A 27,597-nucleotide genomic window follows, 5' to 3' on the forward strand; every position below is an offset into this window, starting at 1 on the left:
GGGTGACTGCCAGACTGAAGAGTAAAGGAAAGGAAGGAAGGGAACAAAAAAATATATCTTTCTGCAGCTTGCATTGAGGAACTGAAGAACAAGTTCCACTCAAAAGAAAAAAATGACTAGAACACATGCAGCAAACAGCCCTGGCAGAAGCTGGGCCCTTGGAAATCTTTTTGCTGCTTGTCTGATTGCCTTTACAGGAATCCTAAAGAGAGGGTGTAAAGAGGGTCAGACAAGCAGCAAAAAGCTTTCCAAAGAAAGTTCTTCTTCTCATCTGATTCTCTCCAGGACCCATCTAGGAACGTTTTAAAGGCAAGCAAGCAAGCAACAAAAGCATTTTGCTTAGTGTTTAAAACAAACTGGCAAATCTCATTCCAAATTGTTTCTAGGATTCTGAATTCTTTTATTGGCTTGTAATTATTTTCCATTCTTTGGAGCCAGTAATTCTCAAATATTTTGGTCTCCTTAAAAATGATACAGGACCAAAGGAGCTTTGGGTTACATGCATTATATCTACCAATATTTACTGTATTAGAAATTAAAACTGAGAAATTCATTTAAAATTTTTAGCAGAGTATTCTAGTTGACGCTTTCTTTTGAAATTGAGAATACATTGTGTTTTATTTCATGCTGATATCTTCTAGTAGCAAATCTAGAAAGATGCCATGGTCAGAAGAGGTTGAATATTATTTTAAATATATTGAATATAGAGTTGCAATCTATTCCATATACACTGCTCAAAAAAATAAAGGGAACACTTAAACAACACAATGTAACTTCAAGTCAATCACACTTCTGTGAAATCAAACTGTCCACTTAGGTAGCAACACTGATTGACAATCAATTTCACATGCTGTTGTGCAAATGGAATAGACAACAGGTGAAAAGCATAGGCAGTTAGCAAGACATCCCCAATAAAGGAGTGGTTCTGCAGATGGTGACCACAGACCACTTCTCAGTTCCTATGTTTTCTGGCTGATGGTTTGGTCACTTTTGAATGCTGGCGGTGCTTTCACTCTAATGGTAACATGAGACGGAGTCTACAACCCACACAAGTGGCTCAGGTAGTGCAGCTCATCCAGGATGGCACATCAATGCGAGCTGTGGCAAGAAGGTTTGCTGTGTCTGTCAGTGTAGTGCCCAGAGCATGGAGGCGCTACCAGGAGACAGGCCAGTACATCAGGAGACATGGAGGAGGCCGTAGGAGGGCAACAACCCAACATCAGGACCTCTACCTCTGTCTTTGTGCAAGGAGGGACAGGAGGAGCAATGCCAGAGCCCTGCAAAATGACCTCCAGCGGGCCACAAATGTGCATGTGGCTGCTCAAACGGTCAGAAACAGACTCCATGAGGGTGATATGAGGGCCCGACGTCCACAGGTGGGGGTTGTGCTTACAGCCCAACACCGTGCAGGACGTTTGGCATTTGCCAGAAAATACCAAGATTGGCAAATTTGCCACTGGCCGATGTGCTCTTCACAGATGAAAGCAGGTTCACACTGAGCACATGTGACAGACGTGACAGGGTCTGGAGACGCTGTGGAGAACGTTCTGCTGCCTGCAACATCCTCCAGCATGACCGGTTTGGCAGTGGGTCAGTAATGGTGTGGGGTGGCATTTGTTTGGGGGGGCCGTACAGCCCTCCATGTGCTTGCCAGAGGTAGCCTGACTGCCATTAGGTACCGAGATGAGATCCTCAGACCCCTTGTGAGAGGATATGCTGGTGCGGTTGGCCCTGGGTTCCTCCTAGTGCAAGACAATGCTAGACCTCATGTGGCTGGAGTGTGTCAGCAGTTCCTGCAAGACGAAGGCATTGATGCTATGGACTGGCCCGCCCGTTCCCCAGACCTGAATCCAGTTGAGCACATCTGGGACATCATGTCTCACTCCATCCACCAACGCCACGTTGCACCACAGACTGTCCAGGAGTTGGGGGATGCTTTAGTCCATGTGTGGGAGGAGATCCCTCAGGAGACCATCCGCCACCTCATCAGGAGCATGCCCAGACGTTGTAGGGAGGTCATACAGGCACGTGGAGGCCACACACACTACTGAGCCTCATTTTGACTTGTTTTAAGGACATTACATCAAAGTTGGATCAGCCTGTAGTGTTTTTTTTTCACTTTCATTTTGAGTGTAACTCCAAATCCAGATCTCCATGGGTTGCTAAATTTGATTTCCATTGATAATTTTTGTGTGATTTTGTTGTCAGCACATTCAACTAAGTAATGAACAAAGTATTTAGTAAGAATATTTCATTCATTCAGATCTAGGATGTCTTATTTTTGTGTTCCCTTTATTTTTTTGAGCAGTGTATATCAAAATATTTCCAAGAATTGTGCAGCCATCACTTATATTTGCGGCTATTTATTACTTGCTTATGACTTACATATTTAGCATTTGCTTAAATGTAAGTATTTTACCATAGCATATATGCTGTTGGTTAAATGAAATATTAAAGCTTGGCTGCATCTTTGATAAGTCACTTAAAAGGTATAATCTACTTTGGATTTAGTAGACTTTTTACCCATTTAATGAATTATTAAGTGTCTGTGGAATCACATATAATCATAACTTGCAGCCTGCCAATTTAGTTATTGACTATTATTATTTTCTAATGCTGTGGAACTGAATCACTGTAGACTGAGATTCTGAATAATGTTGACTTCTCACATCTGCATCAGACATAGTCACTTCCAGTTTGGTTCCAACTTTAATTGACTCAGCCAGCAACAAACGTCTGTGTTAGATTTCAGTAACAAATGTTATATAGAGGATCTCAACTCACTTCATTCAGCTGAAGGACCATTTATTGCAAGGATTCCAGTGATCCTTTGTCTTGAGTTTTCATTTCTCTTCACCCTTCTCTTTATCCTCTCCCCCTATTTTGGGCTTGACTGACCAACTTCCATCACACTTTGGTTACGGATAGTATGGCTGCTTGTGTCATCTCAAATCATTACATGAAATGAGTTCCTAAGCACCGTTTCTTAGTACCATGTTTAACAAGTCAGTCATCTGTTGTTGCAAAAAGAAGTGATTGCATTCATCCCTTCGAAGGAACTCATATTTAATTTCTACCTACACTATTTCTGTACCTGTGTCTATGTGAATATATAAATAAAACAATTATAGAATTACCTGTTACATATTATTTATCTGCCTAAATCAAATGTAGCCTCCGTTGCTTAATATTATAAAGTATTCATTCACTTGATTTAGATAAAGCACAAGAAAAGCAAGATACTTTCATAGAAAAGCTAATTACTCAAGTTATAAGAAACCTTCAGTTGAAAATTTCCAACATCCATATACGATACGAGGATGATGTAAGTATATGTGCATAGAATATACAGATACGTTGTAAAAATGTGAATGATACTTCAGATGGTTGTATAGATGGATAATCTATCTGTTCACCCATAAAGAAAGTTATTGCTGAGATAGTTGAGACCGTGCTATCTATACTTGTCTATTGCATCATTATAATTTGGAAAGTTTCAATGATGGTATGATTGCAAAGTTGCATATTAAATTATTGCTTTAAGTACTGGTGCAATGCTGGGGAATGTTTGAGCAAATAACGTTTGAATCCTCATTTCTTTCTCTGGTTTTAGTGGATTTCAGAACTAATGTCTATATAAATTCATACCCTTAGATTTAAAACTAAACACAGCTTTTCTCTGTCTAAAGCCCATAATAATTACATAAATGCAATTCAGATTTAGAAGGTACTATTTTATGCAGCAGTACACTAATCTAAAATGCATACACGTAAAGGAGTATGTGTAGAGTAGAGCACTAAGAATACTATGTTGGGAATATTAGGATGAAACATAGTTAAGATACAAAGTTTAGCTAATCTTAACCCAAAGTTAATCATAACAATTCATATCCTGATTTATAAAATCAGTACTTATACATAGATAAATTATCAAGAAATGTTTTCTTTTGTTATAAGGCACACGTTGCCACAAATTTTACATCTTGCATGCTGTATACCTGTATTGTTGCATATTGAAAAATATTTGTTTTGTTTTTTCCAGATCACAAATAAAGATATTCCACTCTCATTTGGTATCTCACTTGAAAATTTTAGTTTACAGGTATTATCGTTGCTCAAGTTTTTAATTAAAAATTTGTTTCTGTTTATGAATGTTTTAATATGTATGTAGCTTCTTTAATCTGAATAATTCAGGAATAAATGACAACTTTGAAAGTCGAAAAGGCATAATTTTAAAGCAGAAATGGTTTTATGATTTAAATTGAACAAATTTTGAATATTGAATACGCTTGTTTGCATCATTTATAAAGAAAAAAGATCTGAAATTTGATTGGTCTCCACAGAAATGTTATTTTTATATTTGGGAAGTGACTAAAATTGTTTCTGTTCAGACTTTCTAAATGTGGAACACAGCACAAATCCCGTCAGGTGTTCCTGATGACAGTTGGGGAAAATCTTAATGTTGTTTTGTCTCATCAATAAAGTAATGGCAGAATAACTTCTGTTTCTATTCCAGACTTCAGATCAAAATTGGAACCCATGTATTCAAGATGCAACCTCTAAATTGTTCTATAAGGTAGGAGTCCTAGGTGGAAATCCAGTTGAGTAGAATGTGCTATGACTTCTGAGTTTGTTAATGTAAAGCACAAGCGAGGTTTCATTCTTTTGCTATTTGTTTCACATATTAATCTCATTTTGAGCAAAGCTAAATCACAAATACACTGAATTGTTACATGGCAAGTTTTTTTATGTGCATGTAATTTTGATACATTGAAGGGACTAAAAGTTTGTTAATTCCTTCAATATCCTGCTTTTTATTCAGGAACTCAAGGTGGTAAAGTTGATCAATAAGTTGAAATTATTATATGGCTTAGTAAAGTGTGATAACCAGCTAATGGTTCATAGAGCATTGGTACATGAAACTATAGTGATTTCTTCACTCTTCTCATAAATTTCTAGAAATAAGAGATAAAGAATAGCAACCCCATTTTCTAACTGATCCAAAGATTGTCCATGTTTAAGCTGGTTTTGAATTGTGGAAATTTAATCATGGAAACATCAGTATCTGAAGAAGTGGCTATATTTTTTTTCAACTGCCACACAAGCAAGAACTTTCTTCAGTCTCATAAATAGGAAAGCAAAGATGAAAGGAAGGCTGTGAGAAGGCCAAGGATTTGTGTTCTGAAAGAGCCTGTTCCTTATTGTCAAAACTATCACAAGGAAGAACAGATACACAGGCCACGTTGTTTTTCATTTTTTCCAACACCCTTGCCTCCTTAGTATTTATATGATATATAATACTATATACTTAGTTTTTATATACCATACTAAACTATTCAAATCCAAAGGAATTTTGAATGACTTGCATTCTTTCCAATAATAATTTTTTTAAATCAACATATTGTTGATCACTTTTGGTCTATACTTGTGTTAATTATGCGGACTTTATAACGAAAATGTGTTTGAATCATCTTTGTTTTCATTCATTGTAATGAAATGATTTTATACTTGAAGTAGGTATGCATTAGGCCCATCCATTAGTTTTTATGTTAAAACCTCATAAAATCTATAATTGATCACTGAGACAAACCATTTTATTTGCCACAGTGTTTAATACCTCATAGTAGCAAAAATAATATAGCTTTGTTTTACCTTCCAACATGTTGCATGTACTGTTGGATGCTTTACCTCCATACTTCTGAATTACCCTAACATGCAGTAGAAATATTCTGGGTAATTCATCTAATTCAGACTTAACATTGAATTACCTTGCTAGTTATCCAGCAGTTCTGTTCCTCGTGAACTACTTAGATGCTTTAAGATGGAACCATATGCAAGTTAATAGATGATATTCTTAAACATTTATGCCTACCCTTAGATATTGGTTAATATCTGTAATGATATTGCCGTGTGACAATTCAACAAATAAAACTGTTAAATTCATTTCAATGAAACTGTGGCCAATAATAATTAAATAAATAAAGTCAGTCCAGAAATACAAGCACTACAGTAATTTCAGCTAAAATGTGGCCACCAATAATAAAAATAACTGAATGAAACAATACAACATTATATTGCCCTTCCCACACCATGCTAAAGCAGATATACTTTAAGTGTTATTTTAATATTATCTTGCTGGGCTATTTGAAATTTTGGCCTCCTTTTAGGTAAAGTAAAGTGATTTATTCATCAGATAAATAGTTGTTTTATTCAAATTTCATTTGTAATTTAAACTAGAATATTCTTTTTTTTTTTTTTGTAGTTTTTTTTGCTGGGACATACTAATAGCCATTTTCTGACATATTTTGCCAATATTATTTCTGATGGCCAGAAAATAATCCCATGAATCTTTTAAATCACAATTATGATTATTTTTAATTCTGTTACTACTGTTTTAATTTTTGTTTGTTAATTTCATCATAATTATAGATTATACAAATATAAATTTAAAAATAAATACAAGGGAGAAGTATCTTTTTTTGCTCTGATTATCATAGTTCATAATTGAGAACTAATATTGTTACATGTTTTCATGCATCTCAATTTGCCCAGTTCCCCTTCTCTCCCCCCCCTCCGCAAGGCTTCCAAGCCGCAGAGATTGGGGACTGCTGCTTTATTTGATTTATTTCAGTAGTTCCATTTACATGTGTTTAACTTTTGTCAAAGATATATCAATATTTGTAATAACTTTCATAAACATGAATATGTATAAGATATTAGACCATGATAACCTTACATATGATATTCAGTAATTTCTATTTATTTATTTTTATTTCAGTTAGTTCGATTGGACAACTTCTTTGCATACTGGAATGTAAAGTCTGAAATGTATTATCATGGTGACTATAAAGAATCTTTGGTAAGTAGACAAAGCTAATAAATTATTTCAAGTATGATTTGTCCAGAGCGAATTACAGTTCATTTATATTTTTATACAGTGTCTTTTTAAGCTAAAAAAAAAGATCATTAATGCTGTAGCCTTGTATTAGTTAACTTTTCAAGAAGCACTACTGATGAGAGAACCAGTTTCATATGGTGATTAAGACATTAGGCTAGAAAGCAGGAAAATGTGTTCTAATTCTGCCTTAGGCACAAAGGAAGCTAGGTGACCTTGGGCCAGGCCCTCTCTCTTAACCCTAAGAAGGAGGCAAGGACAAACCTCTTCTGGAAAACCTTACCAAGAAAGCTGCAGGGACTACTCAAGGCAACTGCCAGGAATCAAAAACTGACTCAAAGGCATAAAAAAAAAGGTTCACTGAAATTAGCAAATTTATGTCTCTTTTCTTTCTTTTCAGCTGATTTTGGGAATAAGTATTATGTATGAAAATTAATTATAGCCATTAAATCAAGAAAAAAATCAGAGATTTGTATGGGAAATATTGTATAGCTGTTTTGCAAGAAAGTAGTCATTTATTAACAACTCTGTTTCATTGTAAAATGGTACAGAAAATGGTCTTGAAATAAAACAATGAAATAATATAAAATAAAATCAGGGTAGAATTATAAGGCTAGATTGAAAATAACTGATCAAAATAAAAGTTGTTATCTTAGATTTTAACTCCAATTTAGTACTAAGGCCAACCTGTTCCAAATTGTAAAATAATATTTGTTACGGATACAAGATATGAACAATACATTAACAGGAAAAATGTTTAAAGATTAAAAGTTTGGAATTTAGATTTGGCATTTTTGAATTTGTATACAGGCAGTTCTCATTTTATGTCCAGTTGTTCAGCAACTGTTCAAAGTTACAGTGGAACTGAAAAAACTAGTTTATGACTCTTAAAATGCCTGATATCTTACTGCCCTGTAGTCACATGTTGAAAATTTACAGCTTCCTCACTGCCACCCAGCCACGGCACCCATTTCCACTCATGACACCCACTCGCAGTTACCTATTGCCCACCTGCAGTACCTGCCCATGGCACCCATCCATTTAAGCTCATCTACATACAATGACAAGCACATCTACATACATATCAGCCGACCTCAACTTTTTAAACCCAATTATTATGAAAAATGTATCATCCATGTATAAGCTGACCCTCACATTTTTAAATTTTCATAATCGTTTTATTTGTAGGTAATCTACAAATTACCAATTTTTATGGGATTTTGATTAAAAAATTGAGTGTCAGCCTATCAATGGATGGTTTATCTGAGAACTTATACCAGATATACAGGTATTTTAAAAAGTATTATTATATATGCTTATGGATAAACTCATCATAAAATAAGGCAAATGCAATTTTGGGGATGTATTTTTGCATCTAAAAATTTTAGTTTATTCATAAGTGTATAAGTACTTTTCTTCAGTTTTCTTGAAAATGTTCAGTCTTTCAACTAAAAACCTGAGTAAGTGAAATATTTTAGAATCTTGTCGTATCTTGGGACATGCCATTGCAGAGAACCCAAGCAGTAAATTATATTCTCATTAATAATATGCCCATCTAATTATCAAGTATGTATATTTTCTGACCAAAGACCACAGTAGATATTTTGAATTGAAGACCTCATGTTAACTCGGGATTTATTAATTAATTGCTTCATTTTGGTCTATGTTTAGACAATTAAAATTTTGTGCTTTATCATAACTTTTTTTATTCTTCATTAAATAAGGCCAAAGGGGTGTGTGTGGATGATTGTTTTCCTCATGATATTTTTTTCAATCAGATCTTACTGAACACAGGTCAGAGGTCAGATTAGTTTCTTCTGATTTAGGCAATCATCTACTGTGATTTAGCGTTCTAAGGGTGATTTGCATTTCACTGTATTATCATAATACATATTCCCACATTTTTAAATGGGGAGCCTCTTCTGCATGATATATAAACAGAATTATTGAACCTGTGCAAGATATATCCTTGGATTTCTCTATTTTAATTTAACATTGATCAGTCTAGAATATTGCTTGAGAAAAATACTCTCATTGGTTTATATTGCATTTTGCATTTTTATTGTGAATAAATTTTCAATCAATTTTTTTCCCTAAAAAGAGTCACTTAAAATATGGAATTGCAAGCACTAATGTGATTCCAGAAGGCTATACTTTTGGTAAGTTTTTAATATTTCCTAACAAACTTACATTTGGAGTACAGTAAGCATAGGTATAATTTCCTCTTGGAGCTACCTTGTTATTTAGTCCAAAAACTTCATTTAAAACAGACAGTTGTGGTTAGATTAGTTTTGTAAGGAACTCAGGCAGAAGTGGTATCCAGCAAGTTCTGACCAGTTCTTGAGAACCAGTAATGGAAATTTTGAGTTGTTCAGAGACCCGGCAAATACCACCTCTGACTGGAGTTTTTACAGTATCCTTCCCCTGCCACGCTCACCAAGCCACGCCCACAGAACTTGTAGTAAAAAAGTTTGAATCCCATCACTGAACTCGGGGATCATATTATGTCTGTGCTAAAATGTTATATTGACTTCTGATTTACTTCTGGATAAAGTACGAAGAGGTATTTATTACCTTGAAAACTCTGTATATTTATAGGCCTAAAGAAACAAAAAGTAGGTTTCATTGTAAGATAGTGTTTGGCACTATGCTACCTATCTAGGACTAAATGTAACATTTTATTGGCACAGTTCCACCTTTTTTGCATCATCACAGTAGGATAAACTGCAATATTGATGTGACTTCTTGATTATAGAGATTGTAGTAAAATCTTTGTTTTATCCTCCAGAATGCTATATGTGAGCAAACGTAGCATAGCCTTGTCCTTTTGGGCAACTGGTTATAAAATTTAGCTTTCACTTTGGTGCCTAAAAGGGAATCTAATTTTCGTATCCCTCCATAAGGAGCATCCATATGATATTGGGGGGAAAAACAATCTATTTGCATGACCTATCGGTTTCTTGATTAACTTTTTCTAAAATTCTGCTTTTTAGTATTCCGTCCGATTTCAGCTAAAGCCAAACTCCGTATGAATCCGCGATCCGATGTTGACTTTTCTGCACCAAAACTAGATCTGGATATAAATCTTCAAGATATAACCATTGAACTGAATAAACCACAGGTAACGGCATAAATGATTTAGATTTTTATAGCAACCTTTTTTACTTCCTGAATTAAATTTTCATTGTTCTATTTTCATTTTTTTATAAGACTATAGTTTTCAGTAATCCTTGAAAGAATTCCCAAATTTACATTTGAGTAGGCTTGTATATCAAGGTTATTTAAGTGTTAGAAATGTGTCCTTGGAAGCAGACAATAGCAAGACACTTTCAAAATATTGGCAAGAAAACTGTAGACTTGTCAGACACCTACCAGGAGTCAATACTAACTCAAATGCAGAGTCAATTAATCAATTACACTGCTATCTGAGGATGGAACTTTTCATACTCCTGAATTTTTAGCCATATTGTCGTACATTGACTGGATACTTCCCACATCATTCACTTTTACAACACTTTCCACATAGCCATGGGGATTTTTAATCATGTATTCGTATCAGTATTTATTTGCGAACAACTTGAAATAAATATATCTGCCAAAGAACAGAGTTTTCTTGGAATACTTACTACTTTAACTCAAAGTTAAATACTGTATTATCATTATAAAATGAAAACTTTTAATGTTACAGTGTATTTGACCTTTAAATAACTTTTAAGACAAACGCTGTTTACATTTTATTGTAATTATTATTCCATACTAGTAGTAAGTAAATTTTTGCATTTTTTCTTGCAGTATTTCAGTATTATGGAACTCCTTGAATCAATTGATATGATGACACGGAATTTACCATATAGGAAATATAGGCCAGATGTTCCTGTTCACAACAATGCCAGGATATGGTATACATCCAATAACTTTTGGAAATTTCTACAATTCTGATGGTTTTTCTGTTAGAACATTCTCATAAATTGGAATTCAAAATCCCAAAGAAACTTGATAGGGAAGATTTTCATAAGTACCCTTATTAATAAAGTAATAGATTTAATTTTTGTATTTTGGGGAAGAGAATCAAGAATTATAAATTAATTTGTGAAGATTGCTTTATAATTTAAAAAGAAACATTAACTTTGCATGCAATATTATGTCCTAACATGTTTTATTTTTTCTATTAGGTGGCGATATGTTACACAAGGCATTCTTGAAGTAAACATCCAACCTAAGCTACAAATGTGGTCTTGGGAACATATTCGATACCATAGGAATCAAGTGAAAAGTTATAAAGAACTCTATAAAATAAAAATAACTTCAAAGAAGGTTACACAAGAGACTTTGTTTATGTTGGAGGTTAGAAGTTTTAATCACTATGTTTATCACAAGCTACACAAATAATTGTTTTCCAAAATATAATGTTGGATTGCATATTTATTTATAAATCTCCACTGGCTGAGAGGAAGTTCCTCCTGACATCTTGTCTGAATCTCTACTTCATTGTGGTTTTCCATTGATTCTGGTCAGTCTTACCCTGTCTAGTCTATCCCTTCCTTGGATAGCACTTCAAATATTTGAATGCTGTCCTCTTAATTGTCTGTTTTGTGGCCTAAAAATATCTAATATACAATTGTTCCTCACAAGATTTTGTTTGTGGCCTCCTTTCACCATCTTGGAAGCTCTCCTGTGAACTTGCCAGTTAGTTACTATCCCAAATGTTCCAAATGGGCCTGACCATGACAGGATAGAGTGGATGAATTACTTTCCATTGTCTGGAAGGTATGGTACTATTAATGCAACAAAACTATTACTAACTTCTTTCTAATTCAAATTCTGTTAATATCACCCACTCAGAAAAAGGTGGAACTACTATAAAATGGTAACATCTACCCTCTGTTCTCAGAAGCAATACCAATAAACACTGGTCATTGATACTAAATGCATCTGAGAGGTGCAGAAAAAACAATTTCCCTTTTCCATCCTGGTTATGCTGGCAAGTGTGACTTCTGTCCCATTCCCAGGCATAAACTCTGACTAAGAGATAATTCACCGGGTAGAAGTTGCCCAGTTAATTGTAATGAGAGAACACTTTTTCAGGAAGGAGTCTATCTTCTTTTCTCCAGTTCTTTCCTCAGTTGAACAAGGGAAGGTTCCTTTTGCCAGTTGTCTTCTACTCTGAATGCCAAAACTAATTGTGCATGAAGGTTCCAACTACATATGCATATCAGGGGCCTGGGTAAGGAATAGGGACAAAAATACCTTCTCCCAGTTTTAATTCAACAATAATTAAGATATCTCTTGGCCTTCAAAACAAGTAAAATCTGCTTGACGTTTTGGGATTTTTGATAGTAAAAATAGGTACCCTAAACCTTTCAGTGATTTAGGCCTTCAAAATTATTGATACAATTCATGCTAGCAGTGATGGGGGTGCTTCTTATATTGTGTTTGCAGTTTGTCTGCAATAGATTTGAATCTTATCATTTCAAAATGATAGTTCAGTGGCAGTATATAATATTTTTTTTCTTAATTTTCTAAGAAGATCACTAAATCTTTGCTGCAGGTTGACTGAAATTTGGAACAATAGTATGTGGTTTGGAGTAGAGGATATGCTATAGCAACTTATGAATCTTTGGTTGTTAAAAGTTCTACCACAGGCAGTCTTCAATTTATGTTCATTTGTTCAGTGACCACTCAAACCTGAAACCATGCAGAACAAGAGGACTTGTCTATGGAGATTCTCAGACATCCAAGTCATGGTTGTCCCAAAGGTGCTTTTTCAGGAGGCAATTGGACTGTTTTGTTTTTCTTTTGAAGATGTTTCGCTTCTTATCCAAGAAGCTTCTTCAGGTCTGACTGGATGGTGGGGAATGGAAGGATTTATATTCCTTGCAGACAACTGGTCATTTGCATTCTTTTAGAGAGTTGTTGAGGTCACTTGAAGGTTTGTCTGTGTCCTCAGAGTCACCTGAGTAGTGCAAATGGCTGTGATTCCTTCTTGGAACTGCTGGAAAGACTGTTGTCTCTTGAAAAAGCACCTTTGGGACAACAAGGGGACTTATAACCAGTCTTGGACTTTTGGCCTGGGGCCTTTGCAGTATCCCTTCAGACACATGATTGTGACTTGGCACCTAGCTCATGATTAAAATCTTGCAGCAAGCCATTCCCTGTTAGTTTCCCACAAGCAAAGTCATTGGCAGGAACTTGGAAGTTATGGTCATGTGAGGTCACTACATAATGACCCATGAGGACCTCACTTAACAATAACAACCAATACTGCCATCTCTATGCAATGCAGTCACATGTCATTACACTTTACAACCACATTACTTAGTGATGGAAACTGTAGAAATAATTTAAATAAGTTTGTATTGCATGTAACATTGTACTTTTCTTTATAGGATCTAGAGAAGACTTTAGATATATTCAACATCACTCTAGCAAGACAACAGGCAGAATTTGAGGTAAATGTCTTCTAAACCAGGGGTCGCCAACCTTTTGGACCTCAGGAACCACTAAACTCATAATTTTAAATCCCATGGACCTGAGACCCTGGGAAAATCCCAAAACAAGTTTGCAGGAAAATTCCCCAACCCGTTTTCCTTCTGATCGATCATTCTTTATTTGGGATCGCAGGATACCATCTCCAGCTCCGTTCTTGGGGAGTGGGGGAGAGACTTTTGGCTTCATGCAAGCAAAGCAACAGAAGCAGCAGAAGTCTTTCTTTCTCTCCCCCAAACTCCGCCAGAAATGAGTCTTTGTGAGATTTGTCGTGCCGGCGCAGCCTCTTGGAGCAGGATGCCTTGTAGTAGGGTCCCAAAGACTCATTTCTGCCGGAGTTTGGGGGAGAGAAAGAAAGACTTTTGCTGCTTTCCTTGCGTGAAGCCAAAAGCAGAAGAAAGAAGCGGAAAGAAGCAGCCTGGTGGCCAGGCCAGGCACGTGGGGTGAATGGGGCAAGTTTCCTCCTCTATCCTTTCCCCCCCTCCCCTCACTACCCCGTGTTGTTTGCCAGGCAAGCGACTCAAGCCTTGTGTTGCCAGGGGCCATGTGGGCGGTGCAGCCCTGTATTCCCATGCAGCTTGGATTAATTGTTTGAGGGGGGCGTGCTGGGGGTGACATTTCTCTGCGGACCACCAAAACTTACGGACCACCAGTGGTCCCTGGCCCACTGGTTGGTGACCACTGTTCTAAACTACACTATACAAAATGTAGTGTCTTTATTTCAGCATTTATAATGTAAATTATAAGTATAATAATCAAGATTATTAAATTAATACAGGTAATCTTTGACTTATAACAGTTCATTTAATGACAATTCAGAGTTACAATAGACTGAAAATGTTGCAATATGCTGAAAAAAGTGACATGACTTTTTTCACACTTATGAACATGGCAGCATTTCCATCCTGATCAAAATTCAGATACTTGGCAACTGACTCAGATTTATGAGAGTTGCAGTGTCCTGGTATCATATAATCACCTTTTGTGACCTTCTGACAAACAAAAGCAATGGGGAAGCTAGATTCACTTAACCATGTTACTAACTTAAGTACAGTGATTCACATAACAATTGTGGCAAGAAAGACTATAAAATGGAGCAAAGCTCACTTAAGAAATATTTCATTTAGCAACAGAAATTCTGGTTCAATTGTCATAAGTTGAGGACTATCTGTATATAAGAAAGTCAGACTAGATCAACCAAGAATACAAGAACGTATTTTATGTATTCAATATGATTAATAATCTGCTAATTAACCAAAACTCCTGTGGACTCCCTTCCCTTAGCATATGGCACTTACAGTTCTTGAGAAAGTGTAGATGATATAAGAAATAAATTATGTAGCTGCATTTGAGCATTGTAGCAGTATTGGTGTTGAAAAGCATGGCATTCCTTTGTCTTTTGGAGCTTTGATGAAGTGATCACAACTCTTGAATTAATGAGATTAGGAGACTGTTTCTGGCAGCCCTGTGTGCATTTTGTATGAAATATTGGCAGTGATCCTATCAGGAGTTGAGGAAGCAAATGCCTGGCCATTGTCAGGAGCTGTTTAATGAAGTTTAATTGAACTTTTGATTATTGTGCATTATAAAAACTTCCTGAACTTTTTACCTTTGCTGATAATGTGGTTAAGAACTGCAGGATCTGGATGACAATATTTGCAGCTAGGGGATACATATTTTCTGAAAGAGATCAATGGTGATGGCAAGGGATCCAGCTGGCTCACCTTGATTTCCTATTTCTGCACTCCACAGAGTTTGTTGAGCTGGATTTCTAAGAGGGGAGGGGGAGCCTGATTTTGTAAAGGATGAAATCTTGAAGGGTGAGGGAGGATTCCTGATTCCCAGGGTTATAAATCTGTTCAGTATGCTGAGGCAGGAGCTGGAAAGTCATCTGTCCATTGTGGATATTTAACTTGGATTCTGGCAATGTAAGGGGTAACTTGAAAAGGATTGCCTAAATTCTTCATCAACTATGGGATAATACTTTTCAAGAATGAAGCTCCAAAATGAGTGTTATTTAATCTTATGCTCGGAGTTAAAAAGTAGCAGTTGCTATTTTTTGGTACTATGAATTTATATTATGAAAACACTCCTCCTCCTTCAGATTACCCATTTCAAAGAGATGCTCAGATTGGGTTGCATCTCTCCAGGCATCTTGCTAGGTTTTCTTTATAACTGATACAATAAATGCATTATTTGATGTTATACAATTAGTAATGTTAATTTATGCTTTGTTTTGCATAATAGGCTATTAAAGCTGGATTAAAGATTTTCAAACCAGGTGCTAAACAAGATGATGAAGACTCTGGTGGCTGGTTTAGTTGGATGTGGGGATGGTCTGGAGGAAAAAGCAGTGAAACAAAACAAGAACCAAAAGGTATAAAGATGGCAGTTTTGATCTAACAATTTTGTAGTGCTGGAGTAAGCGTTCACTATGATTAAACACCAAATTATCTTATAGTACCTTTAGATATTAGAAAAGGTAAAGTTGCTTCTACTAATGGAGTAGATTTAAGCATTTGACAAAGCTGTAATTGTAAAAAAAAATATTGAAACCCTTATGTGTTTGTTTTAGAATGCTACCATATGAAAATTGTGCTTGTTTTTTGTTTAATGTAGTAACATTTGATATTGCAGGTATTGAACAGTTCATGACTCCACAAGAAAAAGATAAACTCTATGCAGCAATTGGTTATAGTGAAACTGCTGTCGATCCAACATTGCCAAAAACGGTGGGTGCAATTTGCGTAGGATAAATCAGAAAACATTTGATTTTTAAAAGCAATGCTATCTTATAATGAATGATGATATCTAAAGTACAAATTAATACATAGACCTAAGCATTAAATAATTTGTTTGCTTGCTTGCTCACATATTGAATGTAAATGAACCAGACTTTCGTAGTTCGGATGGAATGCATGAGAACTGTAAGCTATGGGCCCGTAGGACTTTGTCCAAAATCCATTTCCTAGAACTTTAAATATTAATTGGTGCAGACATTAAATATTAATTGGTACATAACTGAGTTTAATTAGAGGAAGGGAGAATCTTCTTTGAGGAAGGGAGGGATTATTTGTGTTGTCCTTTCGTGATATACCATTCAGAATTTTTTTAATTATTTAAAATTAAATTATTAGAAAATTATTTTTAAAATTATTTTGAATAATTAACTTAGAAAAGACATCCCATTATAAGGCATTTTTCTTACATTTGGTGTTGTGTTTTCAGTCCAGTTTACCTATTTTGAGTTTCATACACAATGATTAATTTTCTGAATTTCAAATGTAATCATTAATAACATTTGGTTAAAATGTTCTTTAGTTCATGTTCTTTTTTGTTAATTTGCATAGTATGAAGCTATGAAGCTTTATGTAAAATTAATAAGCATGTCAGTGCTAATCAGGGAAAACACGGAGAAACCTGAGCTGATAAAACTTGCATTAATTGATCTGTGTACGACAGTAGCACAACGACCTGGTGCTGAAGCAATAAGGTAAGCATTTATTTAAAGTAGGTAAATAGAAATATGGTTAAAATGTAGAGCCTTTCCCTTAGTGAGTGGCCATGTATGACCGTCTTTCTGTATTGGCTTTGCCCTGTCCATCTGATTTTCCTTCTGGTTTTGTGCTCTTTGGTAGCTTTTTTGAAAGAGACATGCAAAATACGTTTCATTCCTGTTATTTGATCTTTGTCTAAAGAAACTACCTGAGGGTTAGTATGGCATGGTACGTAGTAGATCTAATGTTGGATTTTCATCAGGGAATTAGGTACTGGACAGATTGTTGTTCTGATGAAAAATATTTAGAGGAGGGACCATTCAGCCATTATCTCCTGCAAGAAAAGCAAGATATAAATGCAACAAATAAGTGAAGATCTCTTATAGTGTAAATCCAACTTTTCTAGAGGCAACCAGAAAAGTTGACATTTTGTTGAGATTTTGAATGCAATTTGACATTGGAAAAAAACCCAAGAAATTATAGGCTTATATTCTCTAACAATAATAACAACAACAAAAAGCCCACACGTACAGGTAGTCCTTGATTTACAATGATACATTTAGTGACCATTCAAAGTTATAATGGCACTGAAAAAAGTATTACAACTAGTCCTCACACTTACCATTTTTGCCAAATCCCCAAGGTCAAATGATTACGCATGTGGCAACAGGCATACATTTAAAACAGTTGCAACATCCTGGGGTTATGTGATCAGCTTTTGCAATCTGCTCAGCCAGCTTCTGACAAACAAAGTCAGTGGGGAAACCAGATTTGCTTAATAACCAAGTGATTCACTTAACAATCATGGCAAAATTGATCATAAAATCAGATGTGACTCACTTAACAACTACCTTGCTTAGCAATGAAAATTGTCACAATTGTGATTCAAGGACAACCTATATAAGAATTGAAAAATCTATGCCTTAGATCAGGGGTGTCAAACTCTGGGTGACTGAGCCAATCACTTTCTCAGGCCAGCCCACTTGTGGGGAAAATTAAGAGGCAGGAATATTAGGTATGCGTGCCACTTCTAGTTTTATGTATATAAAAAGGTGGGAAGATGATGGTGATGATGATGATAATATCATCATCTAAAAATACGGTACATAATATGGGCTTTTTGTTGTTACTACCGTGTTTCTCCAACAATACGGCCTCCACCAATAGGAAGCCCCACCATGTTTTATTGGCATAAAATCAAATTAAGCCCCTCCCCCCAAATTAAGCCCCATATTAAACATGCGAAATGGGGGGGGAGAGCGGGGGGGGGGCTTGCCGTTAGTAAGTACTTTTGTTGCATGCCCGGATATGGTGCTGCCTGCGTTGGTGGGGCACTTCATATCGGGAGACCTTCCACCGTTGCTTCTCCCTTCTCCCTTGCTGCCCCTTCTCCCTTGCTGCCGCGGCGTTTGGCGTGGCCAGTCAGGGCTCCTCCCTGCAACCGGAGCCCTGAGGAGACACTTGGCTTCAGGCGCTCCCGTCTTCCCTTTGCTTTCGAAGGTAAAGCGAATTATTTTACAAAGCCTCCCCTGCCCGAGAGGGCAGCCCAACCCCACGTGGGGAGGCTAATCTCCCGGGGCCTCTTCCGTTCCTCCCCGACCTCCCTACGCTGCGTGCCTCTGACGCGCCACTCCCTTCAGCCCAGCGAGCTCTTCCACCGCAGCGGGTGGCTGCGGAGCAGCAGCAGCGGGTCTGAGCCGCTCGCAGCGGAAACAGCCACCACCCGTAGCCCGACGCGGGGAGAACGAGTGAGGTTAGCGCCCGCCAGCCCGGGCGAGATTTGGGAACGGGCAGGAGGAGGCACGCACACACCCGCGGCTCACTTTCCCAGCTTTGCCCAGCCCTTACGGCTCTGGCGCGGCCCTGGCAGGATGAGCGGAGGGTCCGGTGGGGAGGCGCTCGCTGCCCGCCAGGGCCTCCTCCTGCCCCTCGTTCCCAAATCTCGCCTGGGCTGGCGGGCGCTAACCTCGCTCGTTCTCCCGCGTCGGGCTACGGGTGGTGGCTGTTTCGCTGCGAGCGGCTCAGACCCGCTGCTGCTGCTCCGCAGCCGCCCGCTGCGGTGGAAGAGCTCGCTGGGCTGAAGGGAGCAGCGCCAGAGGCACGCAGCGTAGGGAGGTCGGGGAGGAACGGAAGAGGCCCGGGAGATTAGCCTCCCACGTTGGCTGCCCTCTCGGGCAGGGAGGCTTTGTAAAATAATCGCTTACCTTCAAAGCAAAGGAAGACGGAGCGCCTGAAGCCAAGTGTCTCCTCAGGGCTCGGTTGCAGGAGGAGCCTGACTGGCGCACGTGGCTGCGCCAAACGCCGCGGCAGCAAGGGAGAAGGGCAGCAAGGGAGAAGGGAAAGCAACGGTGGCCGAACCCGAAGGTCTCCCGAATATCCAAGCTGTCGCTGCCCGCCCACCCACCCGAGGATGCAAGGGAGAATTAAGTCACCCCGAAAAGACATCCTAGCCGTTTTTCGGGGTCAAAAAAATAAGGCCCGGTCTTATTATGTGAGAAACACGGTAGAGAATATAAGCCTATTATTGGATCCCTATAATGGTCTGTTTTTTTCCAATGTCAAATTGCATTCAAAATCTTGACTGTTCTTTTCTGGTAACCTCTAAAGTTGCTAGAAAAGTTGGATTTACACAAAAAAAGAGGTCTTATTGCTACATTTATAACTTGCTCTGCATTACTTTCAAAACCCTTTTAGAGATAATTCACATGGGAGTAAAGTGCAGCAGGGGTCCTTCCTTTCCTTTCCCATATAACTTTGAAACTTGGTAAGCCTTCTGCATATAATTTTACTACATATTATATGAATATATGTAAAATGAATTTTAAATAATTTAGTTTTTTTAAAAAAAAACTTACCGTATTTGCCGGCGTATAAGACGACTGGGCGTATAAGACGACCCCCAACATTTCCACTCAAAATATAGAGTTTGTTATATACTCGCCGTATAAGACTACCCCCTCTTCCACACACCTTCCACTTTTGCACTTTTTTTTTTTTGACGCACTTTTCTGCTTTGGACAATTTTGAAATGAGCTAATCCAATTTTGAACCAAGAATATGCAAATAGCTATGGAGTTTAGAAATGAGTTTTAAAAATATTTTTCATTGCTTACCATTAAGCGTAAAATATGTTGTAAATAAAATGAGAACACAGGAAACGTTCTCTTCTCAATACAGTTGATCTCTCTCTCTCTCTCTCTCTCTCACACACACACATACACACACACCAAAAACCCGGACACTGAAAAGGCTGCCAAGGAACAGTATATTCAATGCCTTCTCTTTAATCAAGAAACAAGGAATTCCTTAGAATCTTTTTTTTTTTCCCAAGTGGCCCTCTTTAAAAAAAAAAATGGAGGTAACACTTTCATTCAAAAAGTCTTCCAGTATCTGAAGTCGCTCAGACATATTGAAGTGAGGCAGGAGAGTAAGTGAAATTTGAAATGATCCAGCTACCGTTTTCTTCCCCTCCCGCCCGAAGGCCATTATCTCCACGTCAAAATGAACGAGGGGAGGCAAAGAAGCCAAACACGCTAAAAAGGATCTCTTTATTTTCCTACACAAGGTCACACCTACTTTTCCGCATTCAAAGGACAACCTCTCCTCACCACCACCACACACACACACACACCCCAATACCCGCAAACAATGTTCTGGGCATTAATCACCATTGCTACATTAACCTGGTAAATTTATACCCTGCCTCCCCAGTGTTGCTTTGACGGCAGGATTTCACACAGCGGGCGCTCTCTCTCTCTCTTCTCCGCTCTCCCACCGTTCGCACATGTTGGAAGCACCGTAAAACCTGATAACCCACCCGGGGCTCCCCATCCTTAACCTACAGCCGCCCGCATGCAAAACCTGCGTGCAAAAAGAAAAAGAAAAGTACGCCGCACGTGAGGATCTTGAATCCTCTCCTCCCCACACCGCTAAGGAAGGAAGAGGGGGAAAGGTTGCGCAGCGCGTGGCGAGTGACACCCGCACACACACACACACACACACACACACACACACACACACACCGCTCCCCCCAGCCTCCCTCCCGGCTGCAACTCAAGCTCGAAGTGGGAGTCGGAGTCCTCCCGGCGTATAAGACGACCCCCCCACTTGGAGGCATGTTTTTCAAGGCAAAAAAGTCGTCTTATACGCCGGCAAATACGGTATTTGTAACTTGCCTTTTATTCAAGCTTAGTGAATGCCATTAGCGATACTTGAAATCATTTCTAGGCCATGGTCATTCATCATAAACATGCCCATGGAAACTTTTTTCCCCTTTGATCCTATACAACGATGTGAGAAATATGTAATTGGCAAAAAAGTCAAAATCCTTCATCTCCCCATTGTAATTTTCTGACTATTACATTATGAGAGCATAGAGCAAAAACTTTGTAGTAACTTCTTTTGAATAATATAATATGTTGTTTGTTTGTGCATGTGTGTGTGTATGTGGTGTGTATATGAAATGTGTTTGTGTACTTGTACCTTTATGTATGCATATCCTTTGTGTTCTATTTTTCAGATTTGAATCAAGCGTAAGTGCATTTGAAGTTCAGGGCATGGCTCAGAAAAAAACAGTACCCTGTCTGTTGTCCTCTCACACAGTCCATTCACAGCGCAATGCATCACTCTTCACGATAATGTTTGAAACCAATCCCTTAGATGAGAATTGCAATCAGAGACTAATAATAGAGTCACAGCCTTTGGAAATAATATATGATGCTGTAAGTAGAAAATGCTTATTCTACAAATCAGGTTTTAAAAAGACCCACATTCTACATTAAGAATATACATGACTGTTCTTTTATATACTTATCAGATGACTGTGAATAGTTTAGTTGATTTCTTCCGACCCCCAAGTGATGTTCATTTAGAGCAAATAACTTCAGCAACCCTAACAAAATTGGAACAATTTCGTGACAAGACAGCTACAGGTAAACTATATTTTTACACACATGTGCGCACACTGAATTCACACTGTAACAGCTTATCATAGTGTGAGGAGCAGAGTCTAGCTCAAGAAACTGTTACTAATGCAATTTTTTGACTTTTTTGTCTAGGATTAGTGTATGTTATAGAAACCCAGAAGGTCTTAGATTTAAAAATAAATCTTATGTCTTCCTATGTCATTGTTCCACAAAATGGATTTTACGAAGCTACATCAAATAAGCTACTTTTGGATCTAGGTCATTTAAAGGTAACCCCTTCAAATATAAAAAATGCTTATATTCTATGTCTATGTTATTTATTTTATAACCATTGGCTGACTTAATCTGAGCATAACAGAATTCATTTCAGGCCCATGTTTAGTCTGAGTAATGCCTGGTTGGAAGATTTGGGAATATGGCAATAACCTAGACATGGGGACAGAGGGCAGAATGTAGAATGCAGTGACAAAGCATTTCCATACAGTTGCCATGAAAATGGATCTGTCTTGAATTAACCAGGAATCAAATTTGATTTAAAAGATATTTTAACACACACAGAGAGAATATTTTATAATTCAGTTAAATAATGTATGTTAATTTCCACAGGTTTGAAAATGTCCATGTGATGATATAATTTGAAGACTTAACTGTAGTGGGCAATTTAGATATTTTCAAAAGTTCAGTATTATAGAAATGGAAAACCTTGGGCCAAGGATTCAGTCCAATTTGCCAGGCTAATAGACCTTAACCTGTATAAAAAAAACAGCAACTAAGTCACTTTGGGCTTGAGTGAGGGACAAAACATTAATAGAATGAGAAACGCTGAAGGAAGCAAGAAGTGCAAGATGAGATGGAGAGGGTAACATTCCTGATTTTGCTCTATGTATTAAACAATGCTGTATGCAGGATAGTTCAGGAGTGTTCCCTGATTTGTACAGAGCCCTTCTCTTTATTTGTAATCTCTTCTTGGAGTATGTATTGACTATTTTTATTGTTTTTTTTTAAAGATGAGTAGTAAATGTCGGTCTACCTTGTCAGATATCAAAGTTGGCGAAAGTGCTCTAGAAGATATTATGTCAAGAGCTTATGATAGGTTTGACATTCAACTCAGTAGCATACAGCTACTTTATAGCAGACATTGTAAGTATTAAATTTTGTTGATTTTTAAGGAATAATATGGAATACCCTTCTTTAACATACTAAGTAAATTTTCCCTTCCCTATGGATTCTATTCATCAAGTTATTGCTTAATGAGAATCATCTCATTAAGGCTCAGCTAAACATGGTTTTCTCTTCACAAAATAAGAGTCAAATTCATTTAGGTTAGTTCATAATATTAGGCCACTGATTGTGTCCATCATATTAAGACTGTAGAACATGCTTAGAAATATGGGAATCTCAGAACATTTCACTGTCTCTATGCAAAACTTATTCTCAGATTAGGAAGGCATAGTTCAAACAGTACACAGAAAAACAGACTGGCAAAGAGTGAGAAAAGACTGTATATTCTTCCATTATTTAACTTCTATGCTGAATAAGTATCGAGGAAAACTGAATTGGAAGAAGATGAGCATGGTTTTAAAATTGGAAGAACCAGCATTAATAACCTGCTACAGAGAAACCTGACAAAAGAGAAGCCATTAGTCCCAGCTCTGTCTGCCAAACTGCTCTGTAATAAGAGTATGTTATATAGTTGGGCATACAGGTGAAAAATTAGAATATCGTGCAAAAGTTCATTTATTTCAGTAATGCAACTTAAAAGGTGAAACTAATATATGAGATAGACTCATTACGTGCAAAGCAAGATAGTTCAAGCTGTGATTTGTCATAATTAAGATGATTATGGCTTACAGCTCATGAAAACCCCAAATCCACAATCTCAGAAAATTAGAATATTGTGAAAAGGTTCAATATTCTAGGCTCAAAGTGTCCCACTCTAATTAGCTAATTAAGCTATAACACCTACAAAGGGTTCCTGAGCCTTTAAATGGTCTCTCAGTCTGGTTCAGTATGACTCACAATCATGGGAAAGACTGCTGACCTGACAGTTGTGCAGAAAACCATCATTGACACCCTCCATAAGGAGGGAAAGCCTCAAAAGGTAATTGCAAAAGAAGTTGGATGTTCCCAAAGTGCTGTATCAAAGTACATTAATAGAAAGTTATGTGGAAGGGAAGGGGAAAGTGTGGAAGAAAAAGGTGCAAAAGCAGCAGGGATGACCACAGCCTGGAGAGGATTGTCAGGAAAAGGCCATTCAAAAGTATTGGGGACTTTCACAAGGAGTGGACTGAGTTTGGAGTCAGTGCATCAAGAGCCACCACACACAGACGGATCCTGGACATGGGCTTCAAATGTCATATTCCTCTTGTCAAGCCGCTCCTGAACAACAAACGTCAGAAGCGTCTTACCTGGGCTACAGAAAAACAGAACTGGTCTGCTGCTCAGTGGTCCAAAGTCCTCTTTTCTGATGAGAGCAACTTTTGCATCTCATTTGGAAACCAAGGACCCAGAGTCTGGAGGAAGAATAGAGAGGCACACACTGCAAGATGCTTGAAGTCCAGTGTGAAGTTTTCACAGTCTGTGTTGATTTGGGGAGCCATGTCATCCGCTGGTGTTGGTCCACTTTGCTTCATTAAGTCCAGGGTCAGTGCAGCTGTCTACCAGGAGATTTTGGACCACTTCATGCTTCCTTCCGCAGACGAGCTTTATGTGGATGCTGACTTCATTTTACAGCAGGACTTGGCACCTGCCCACACTGTCAAAAGCACCAGAACCTGGTTCAATGACTGTGGGATTGCTGTGCTTGATTGGCCAGCAAACTCGCCTGACCTGAACCCCATAGAGAATCTATGGGGCATTGCCAAGAGAAAGATGAGAGACATGAGACCGAACAATGCAGAAGAGCTGAAGGCCGCTATTGAAGCATCCTGGTCTTCCATAACACCTCAGCAGTGCCACAGGCTGATAGCTTCCATGCCACGCTGCAAAAGGGGCCCAAACCAAGTACTGAGTATAAGTATATGCATGCTTATACTTTTCAGAGGTCCGATATTGTTCTATGTACAATCCTTGTTTTATTGATTGCATGTAATATTCTAATTTTCGGAAATTGTGGATTTGGGGTTTTCATGAGCTGTAAGCCATAATCCTCACAATTATGACAATTCACGGCTTGAACTATCTTGCTTTGCATGTAATGAGTCTATCTCATATATTAGTTTCACCTTTTAAGTTGCATTACTGAAATAAATGAACTTTTGCACAATATTCTAATTTTTCGAGTTTCACCTGTAATGGTTCAGTGACTATTGTACCAATTCCAGCAGTGACTGTTCTTTTATTGTTGCTGAGAATAGCAACCAAAAAAAGATATTTTCCTAACTTTGAAAAAATTAAGGTTTAGAGAATTCATAGCTAATAAGAGCTAAAAGTAAGAAGTTGCATAAGAGCAAATGTGGTGAACTTTGCTAACCAACAGTTCAGTCGATAGAAGCAAATTGCATTTTTTTAATTGCAATTTATTTTGCAGATTGCAAAATATCTCTTGGTAGCAAAAAATCAGACATTATTCTCCTACTTCAAGTGGAATCAAAATATGGATATCCTCTAAGGCCTGAAGCATAGCAAAGAAGGCAAGCAGCAGGATTGACATTGAAACCAATAGCAGCAACACCATGTAGTAAGACTACCACTAGGTTATACTCATAACAGGGCCCCTCTGAAATCCAAGATAATCATAGAAGCCAAGGAAGGTGGGGCAGATAGAAGCCCTTAATACTTTTAGAATGCAGCAGGAATCTGAGCTGAATCTCCTCCATTATTAGAATACAAACTGGAGAAATAGGAAACATTGGACAATACATCAAGAAGCTAGACCTGGAGCTCTGGTAAAACAACAACAAAAAAGCAAGTCAGCTTACCAAGGCTCACCCCAGCAGTTTAGGATACCGAGAAGGGACAGAGTCTATTGGGCATGGTTTACCTACAGTATGAGAGTTGCAGCAAAGGCACTCTAGCCCCTAAGCTAGTTCATAGGAAACACAGGACCATTCCAGAGCAAGTGGGAAATAAGGGAAACTAGTCACCTTGACTTTTAAAAGCTCAAGCAAACCCTATCATTCATCTACTTCTACCTATTGGGTTTACCACAATAAAGATGCCACTAAAACTAGTGTAAAGTTGCTCTTTGTAGCTTTAAATTAGCATCAGCATTGATATAGCCAAGCTTTTTAAAATAGATGAAAAACACTTGGGAAGCATCTATTGTACTGTGATATAATTGTTTTTCAAAGTTTCTTACAATAAATATTTTTTCATTTCTAGATGAAAACTGGGAGGAGGCTCGTAGGTTACAATCCTCATCTCAACATATCTTGCAACCGCTAGATGTGAAAATGGAACTGAACAGAGCAATGGTTGTAACAGATGCAAGAATGCCCAAGTATAACTACAACAATTATAACTATTTTTTATTACTCATACTACTCTTACTATAAGTATTGTTCATTTGATGGAGACTATGATTATATATTTCTTCCATATCTGTTGACCTTCTACCAGTAAATCCAATAGACATACTTTTAAATACCAAAAAAATAGCAGAATATTGAACCCAGTAATCAAATCTTGGAATTAGACCTAGGTTAGATTTTTAGTTTACCCAGGGGTAGCTATTTTATAGTAATTTTATTGTGAGATAAATCATCTTCAAATACCCCTTGATTTATGACCACAACTGAGCCCAAAATTTCTGTTGCTAAATGAGACATTTACCAAGTGAATTTTGCCCCATTTTATGACTTTTCTTGCCACATCTGTTAAGTGAGTCATGATAGTTATTTAAAAACATAGTTATTATGTGAATTTGGCTTCCCCATTGACTTTGCTTGTCAGAAGGCCGCAAAAGATGATCAACTGACCCCAGGACTCTGCAACCTTCATAAATATGAACCAATTACCAAGCATCCAAATTTTTTCATGTGACCATGGGTAATGAAACAAACAACATGTTAAAAAGTTATTATATTTATGTAGTTGCTTTACCAAGCACATCTAAATTATATTAAAATAACCAAAATATCTTTACAATTCCCAAGGAATGTCACAACTTTTGAGCAGCCCTTATGTTTGGAATTGAAAGCTGAAAAGTTTGACACACCCTAAATTGAGGATGCTGCAACAGTCTTAAATTTGAAAAACAGTCATAAGTCACTTTTTTTTAAGTGCCATTGTAACTTTGAACAGTCACTAAACAAACTATTGTAAGTTGAGGACTACCTGTATTGAGATCAAAGTATGGTCCTATAAAAGCTATGGCTGTTGCTTATTTAGTGCTCTGTTTTGGTCAAATTTATTTCTTGCTTTGGGATGATGTATGCAATTCATTCATTGTCTGGTTTCTGGTGCGCATGCGCACGCGCAGACCAACTGACCAACGCTCATGCCTGTGCCAGAAACTGGAAGCTCAGTTTCCTGGTGCATGCATGCAAAGACCAGCTGGCTGCAACGGGCGATGGCTGGCGTGCCCGGAAAGATGGGTCTGTGTGCAACTTCCAGCAAGCGTGCCATAAATTCGCCATCACGGCTATAGACTAGTAATACAGCACTTTAGTTTATATTTAGGACCACTTTATCATGGTAAAAACCATGAGTGCTGGATAATCTAGAAATTGCATGGGCAACGTTTTGAGTTGAGACAGAAATATATTTAATTTGTTTCTTTCATAACAGAGATTATTTGAAAGTGACTATCTAGTATTTAAAATGTTCAGTTTGTAGTATATCAATTCTATTT

At 37.6% G+C, this 27,597-nt stretch overlaps 1 protein-coding gene across 3 annotated transcripts in view; it reads left to right on the forward strand.

Annotated features, from left to right (window-relative positions):
• VPS13A (vacuolar protein sorting 13 homolog A) overlaps positions 1 to 27,597 on the forward strand; it is a 130,286-nt gene that overhangs the window by 14,264 nt on the left and 88,425 nt on the right. For all 3 annotated transcript variants that reach the window (XM_087957833.1, XM_087957835.1, XM_087957836.1), the window contains exons 6-22: positions 3,219 to 3,325; positions 4,043 to 4,102; positions 4,517 to 4,576; positions 6,779 to 6,859; positions 8,997 to 9,054; positions 9,889 to 10,016; positions 10,688 to 10,794; positions 11,068 to 11,239; positions 13,282 to 13,344; positions 15,629 to 15,758; positions 16,019 to 16,113; positions 16,732 to 16,874; positions 21,398 to 21,599; positions 21,695 to 21,809; positions 21,936 to 22,072; positions 22,811 to 22,943; positions 26,127 to 26,244. In XM_087957833.1, the coding sequence (XP_087813959.1) occupies positions 3,219 to 3,325; positions 4,043 to 4,102; positions 4,517 to 4,576; positions 6,779 to 6,859; positions 8,997 to 9,054; positions 9,889 to 10,016; positions 10,688 to 10,794; positions 11,068 to 11,239; positions 13,282 to 13,344; positions 15,629 to 15,758; positions 16,019 to 16,113; positions 16,732 to 16,874; positions 21,398 to 21,599; positions 21,695 to 21,809; positions 21,936 to 22,072; positions 22,811 to 22,943; positions 26,127 to 26,244 (1,909 nt within the window). The remainder of the gene's footprint in view (positions 1 to 3,218; positions 3,326 to 4,042; positions 4,103 to 4,516; positions 4,577 to 6,778; positions 6,860 to 8,996; positions 9,055 to 9,888; positions 10,017 to 10,687; positions 10,795 to 11,067; positions 11,240 to 13,281; positions 13,345 to 15,628; positions 15,759 to 16,018; positions 16,114 to 16,731; positions 16,875 to 21,397; positions 21,600 to 21,694; positions 21,810 to 21,935; positions 22,073 to 22,810; positions 22,944 to 26,126; positions 26,245 to 27,597) is intronic.

Source organism: Notechis scutatus, chromosome 2 (assembly GCF_049901735.1).
Source record: "Notechis scutatus isolate UNSWTSFEM ecotype Mainland chromosome 2, rNotScu1.2, whole genome shotgun sequence".
Taxonomy (NCBI): Eukaryota; Metazoa; Chordata; class Lepidosauria; order Squamata; family Elapidae; genus Notechis; species Notechis scutatus.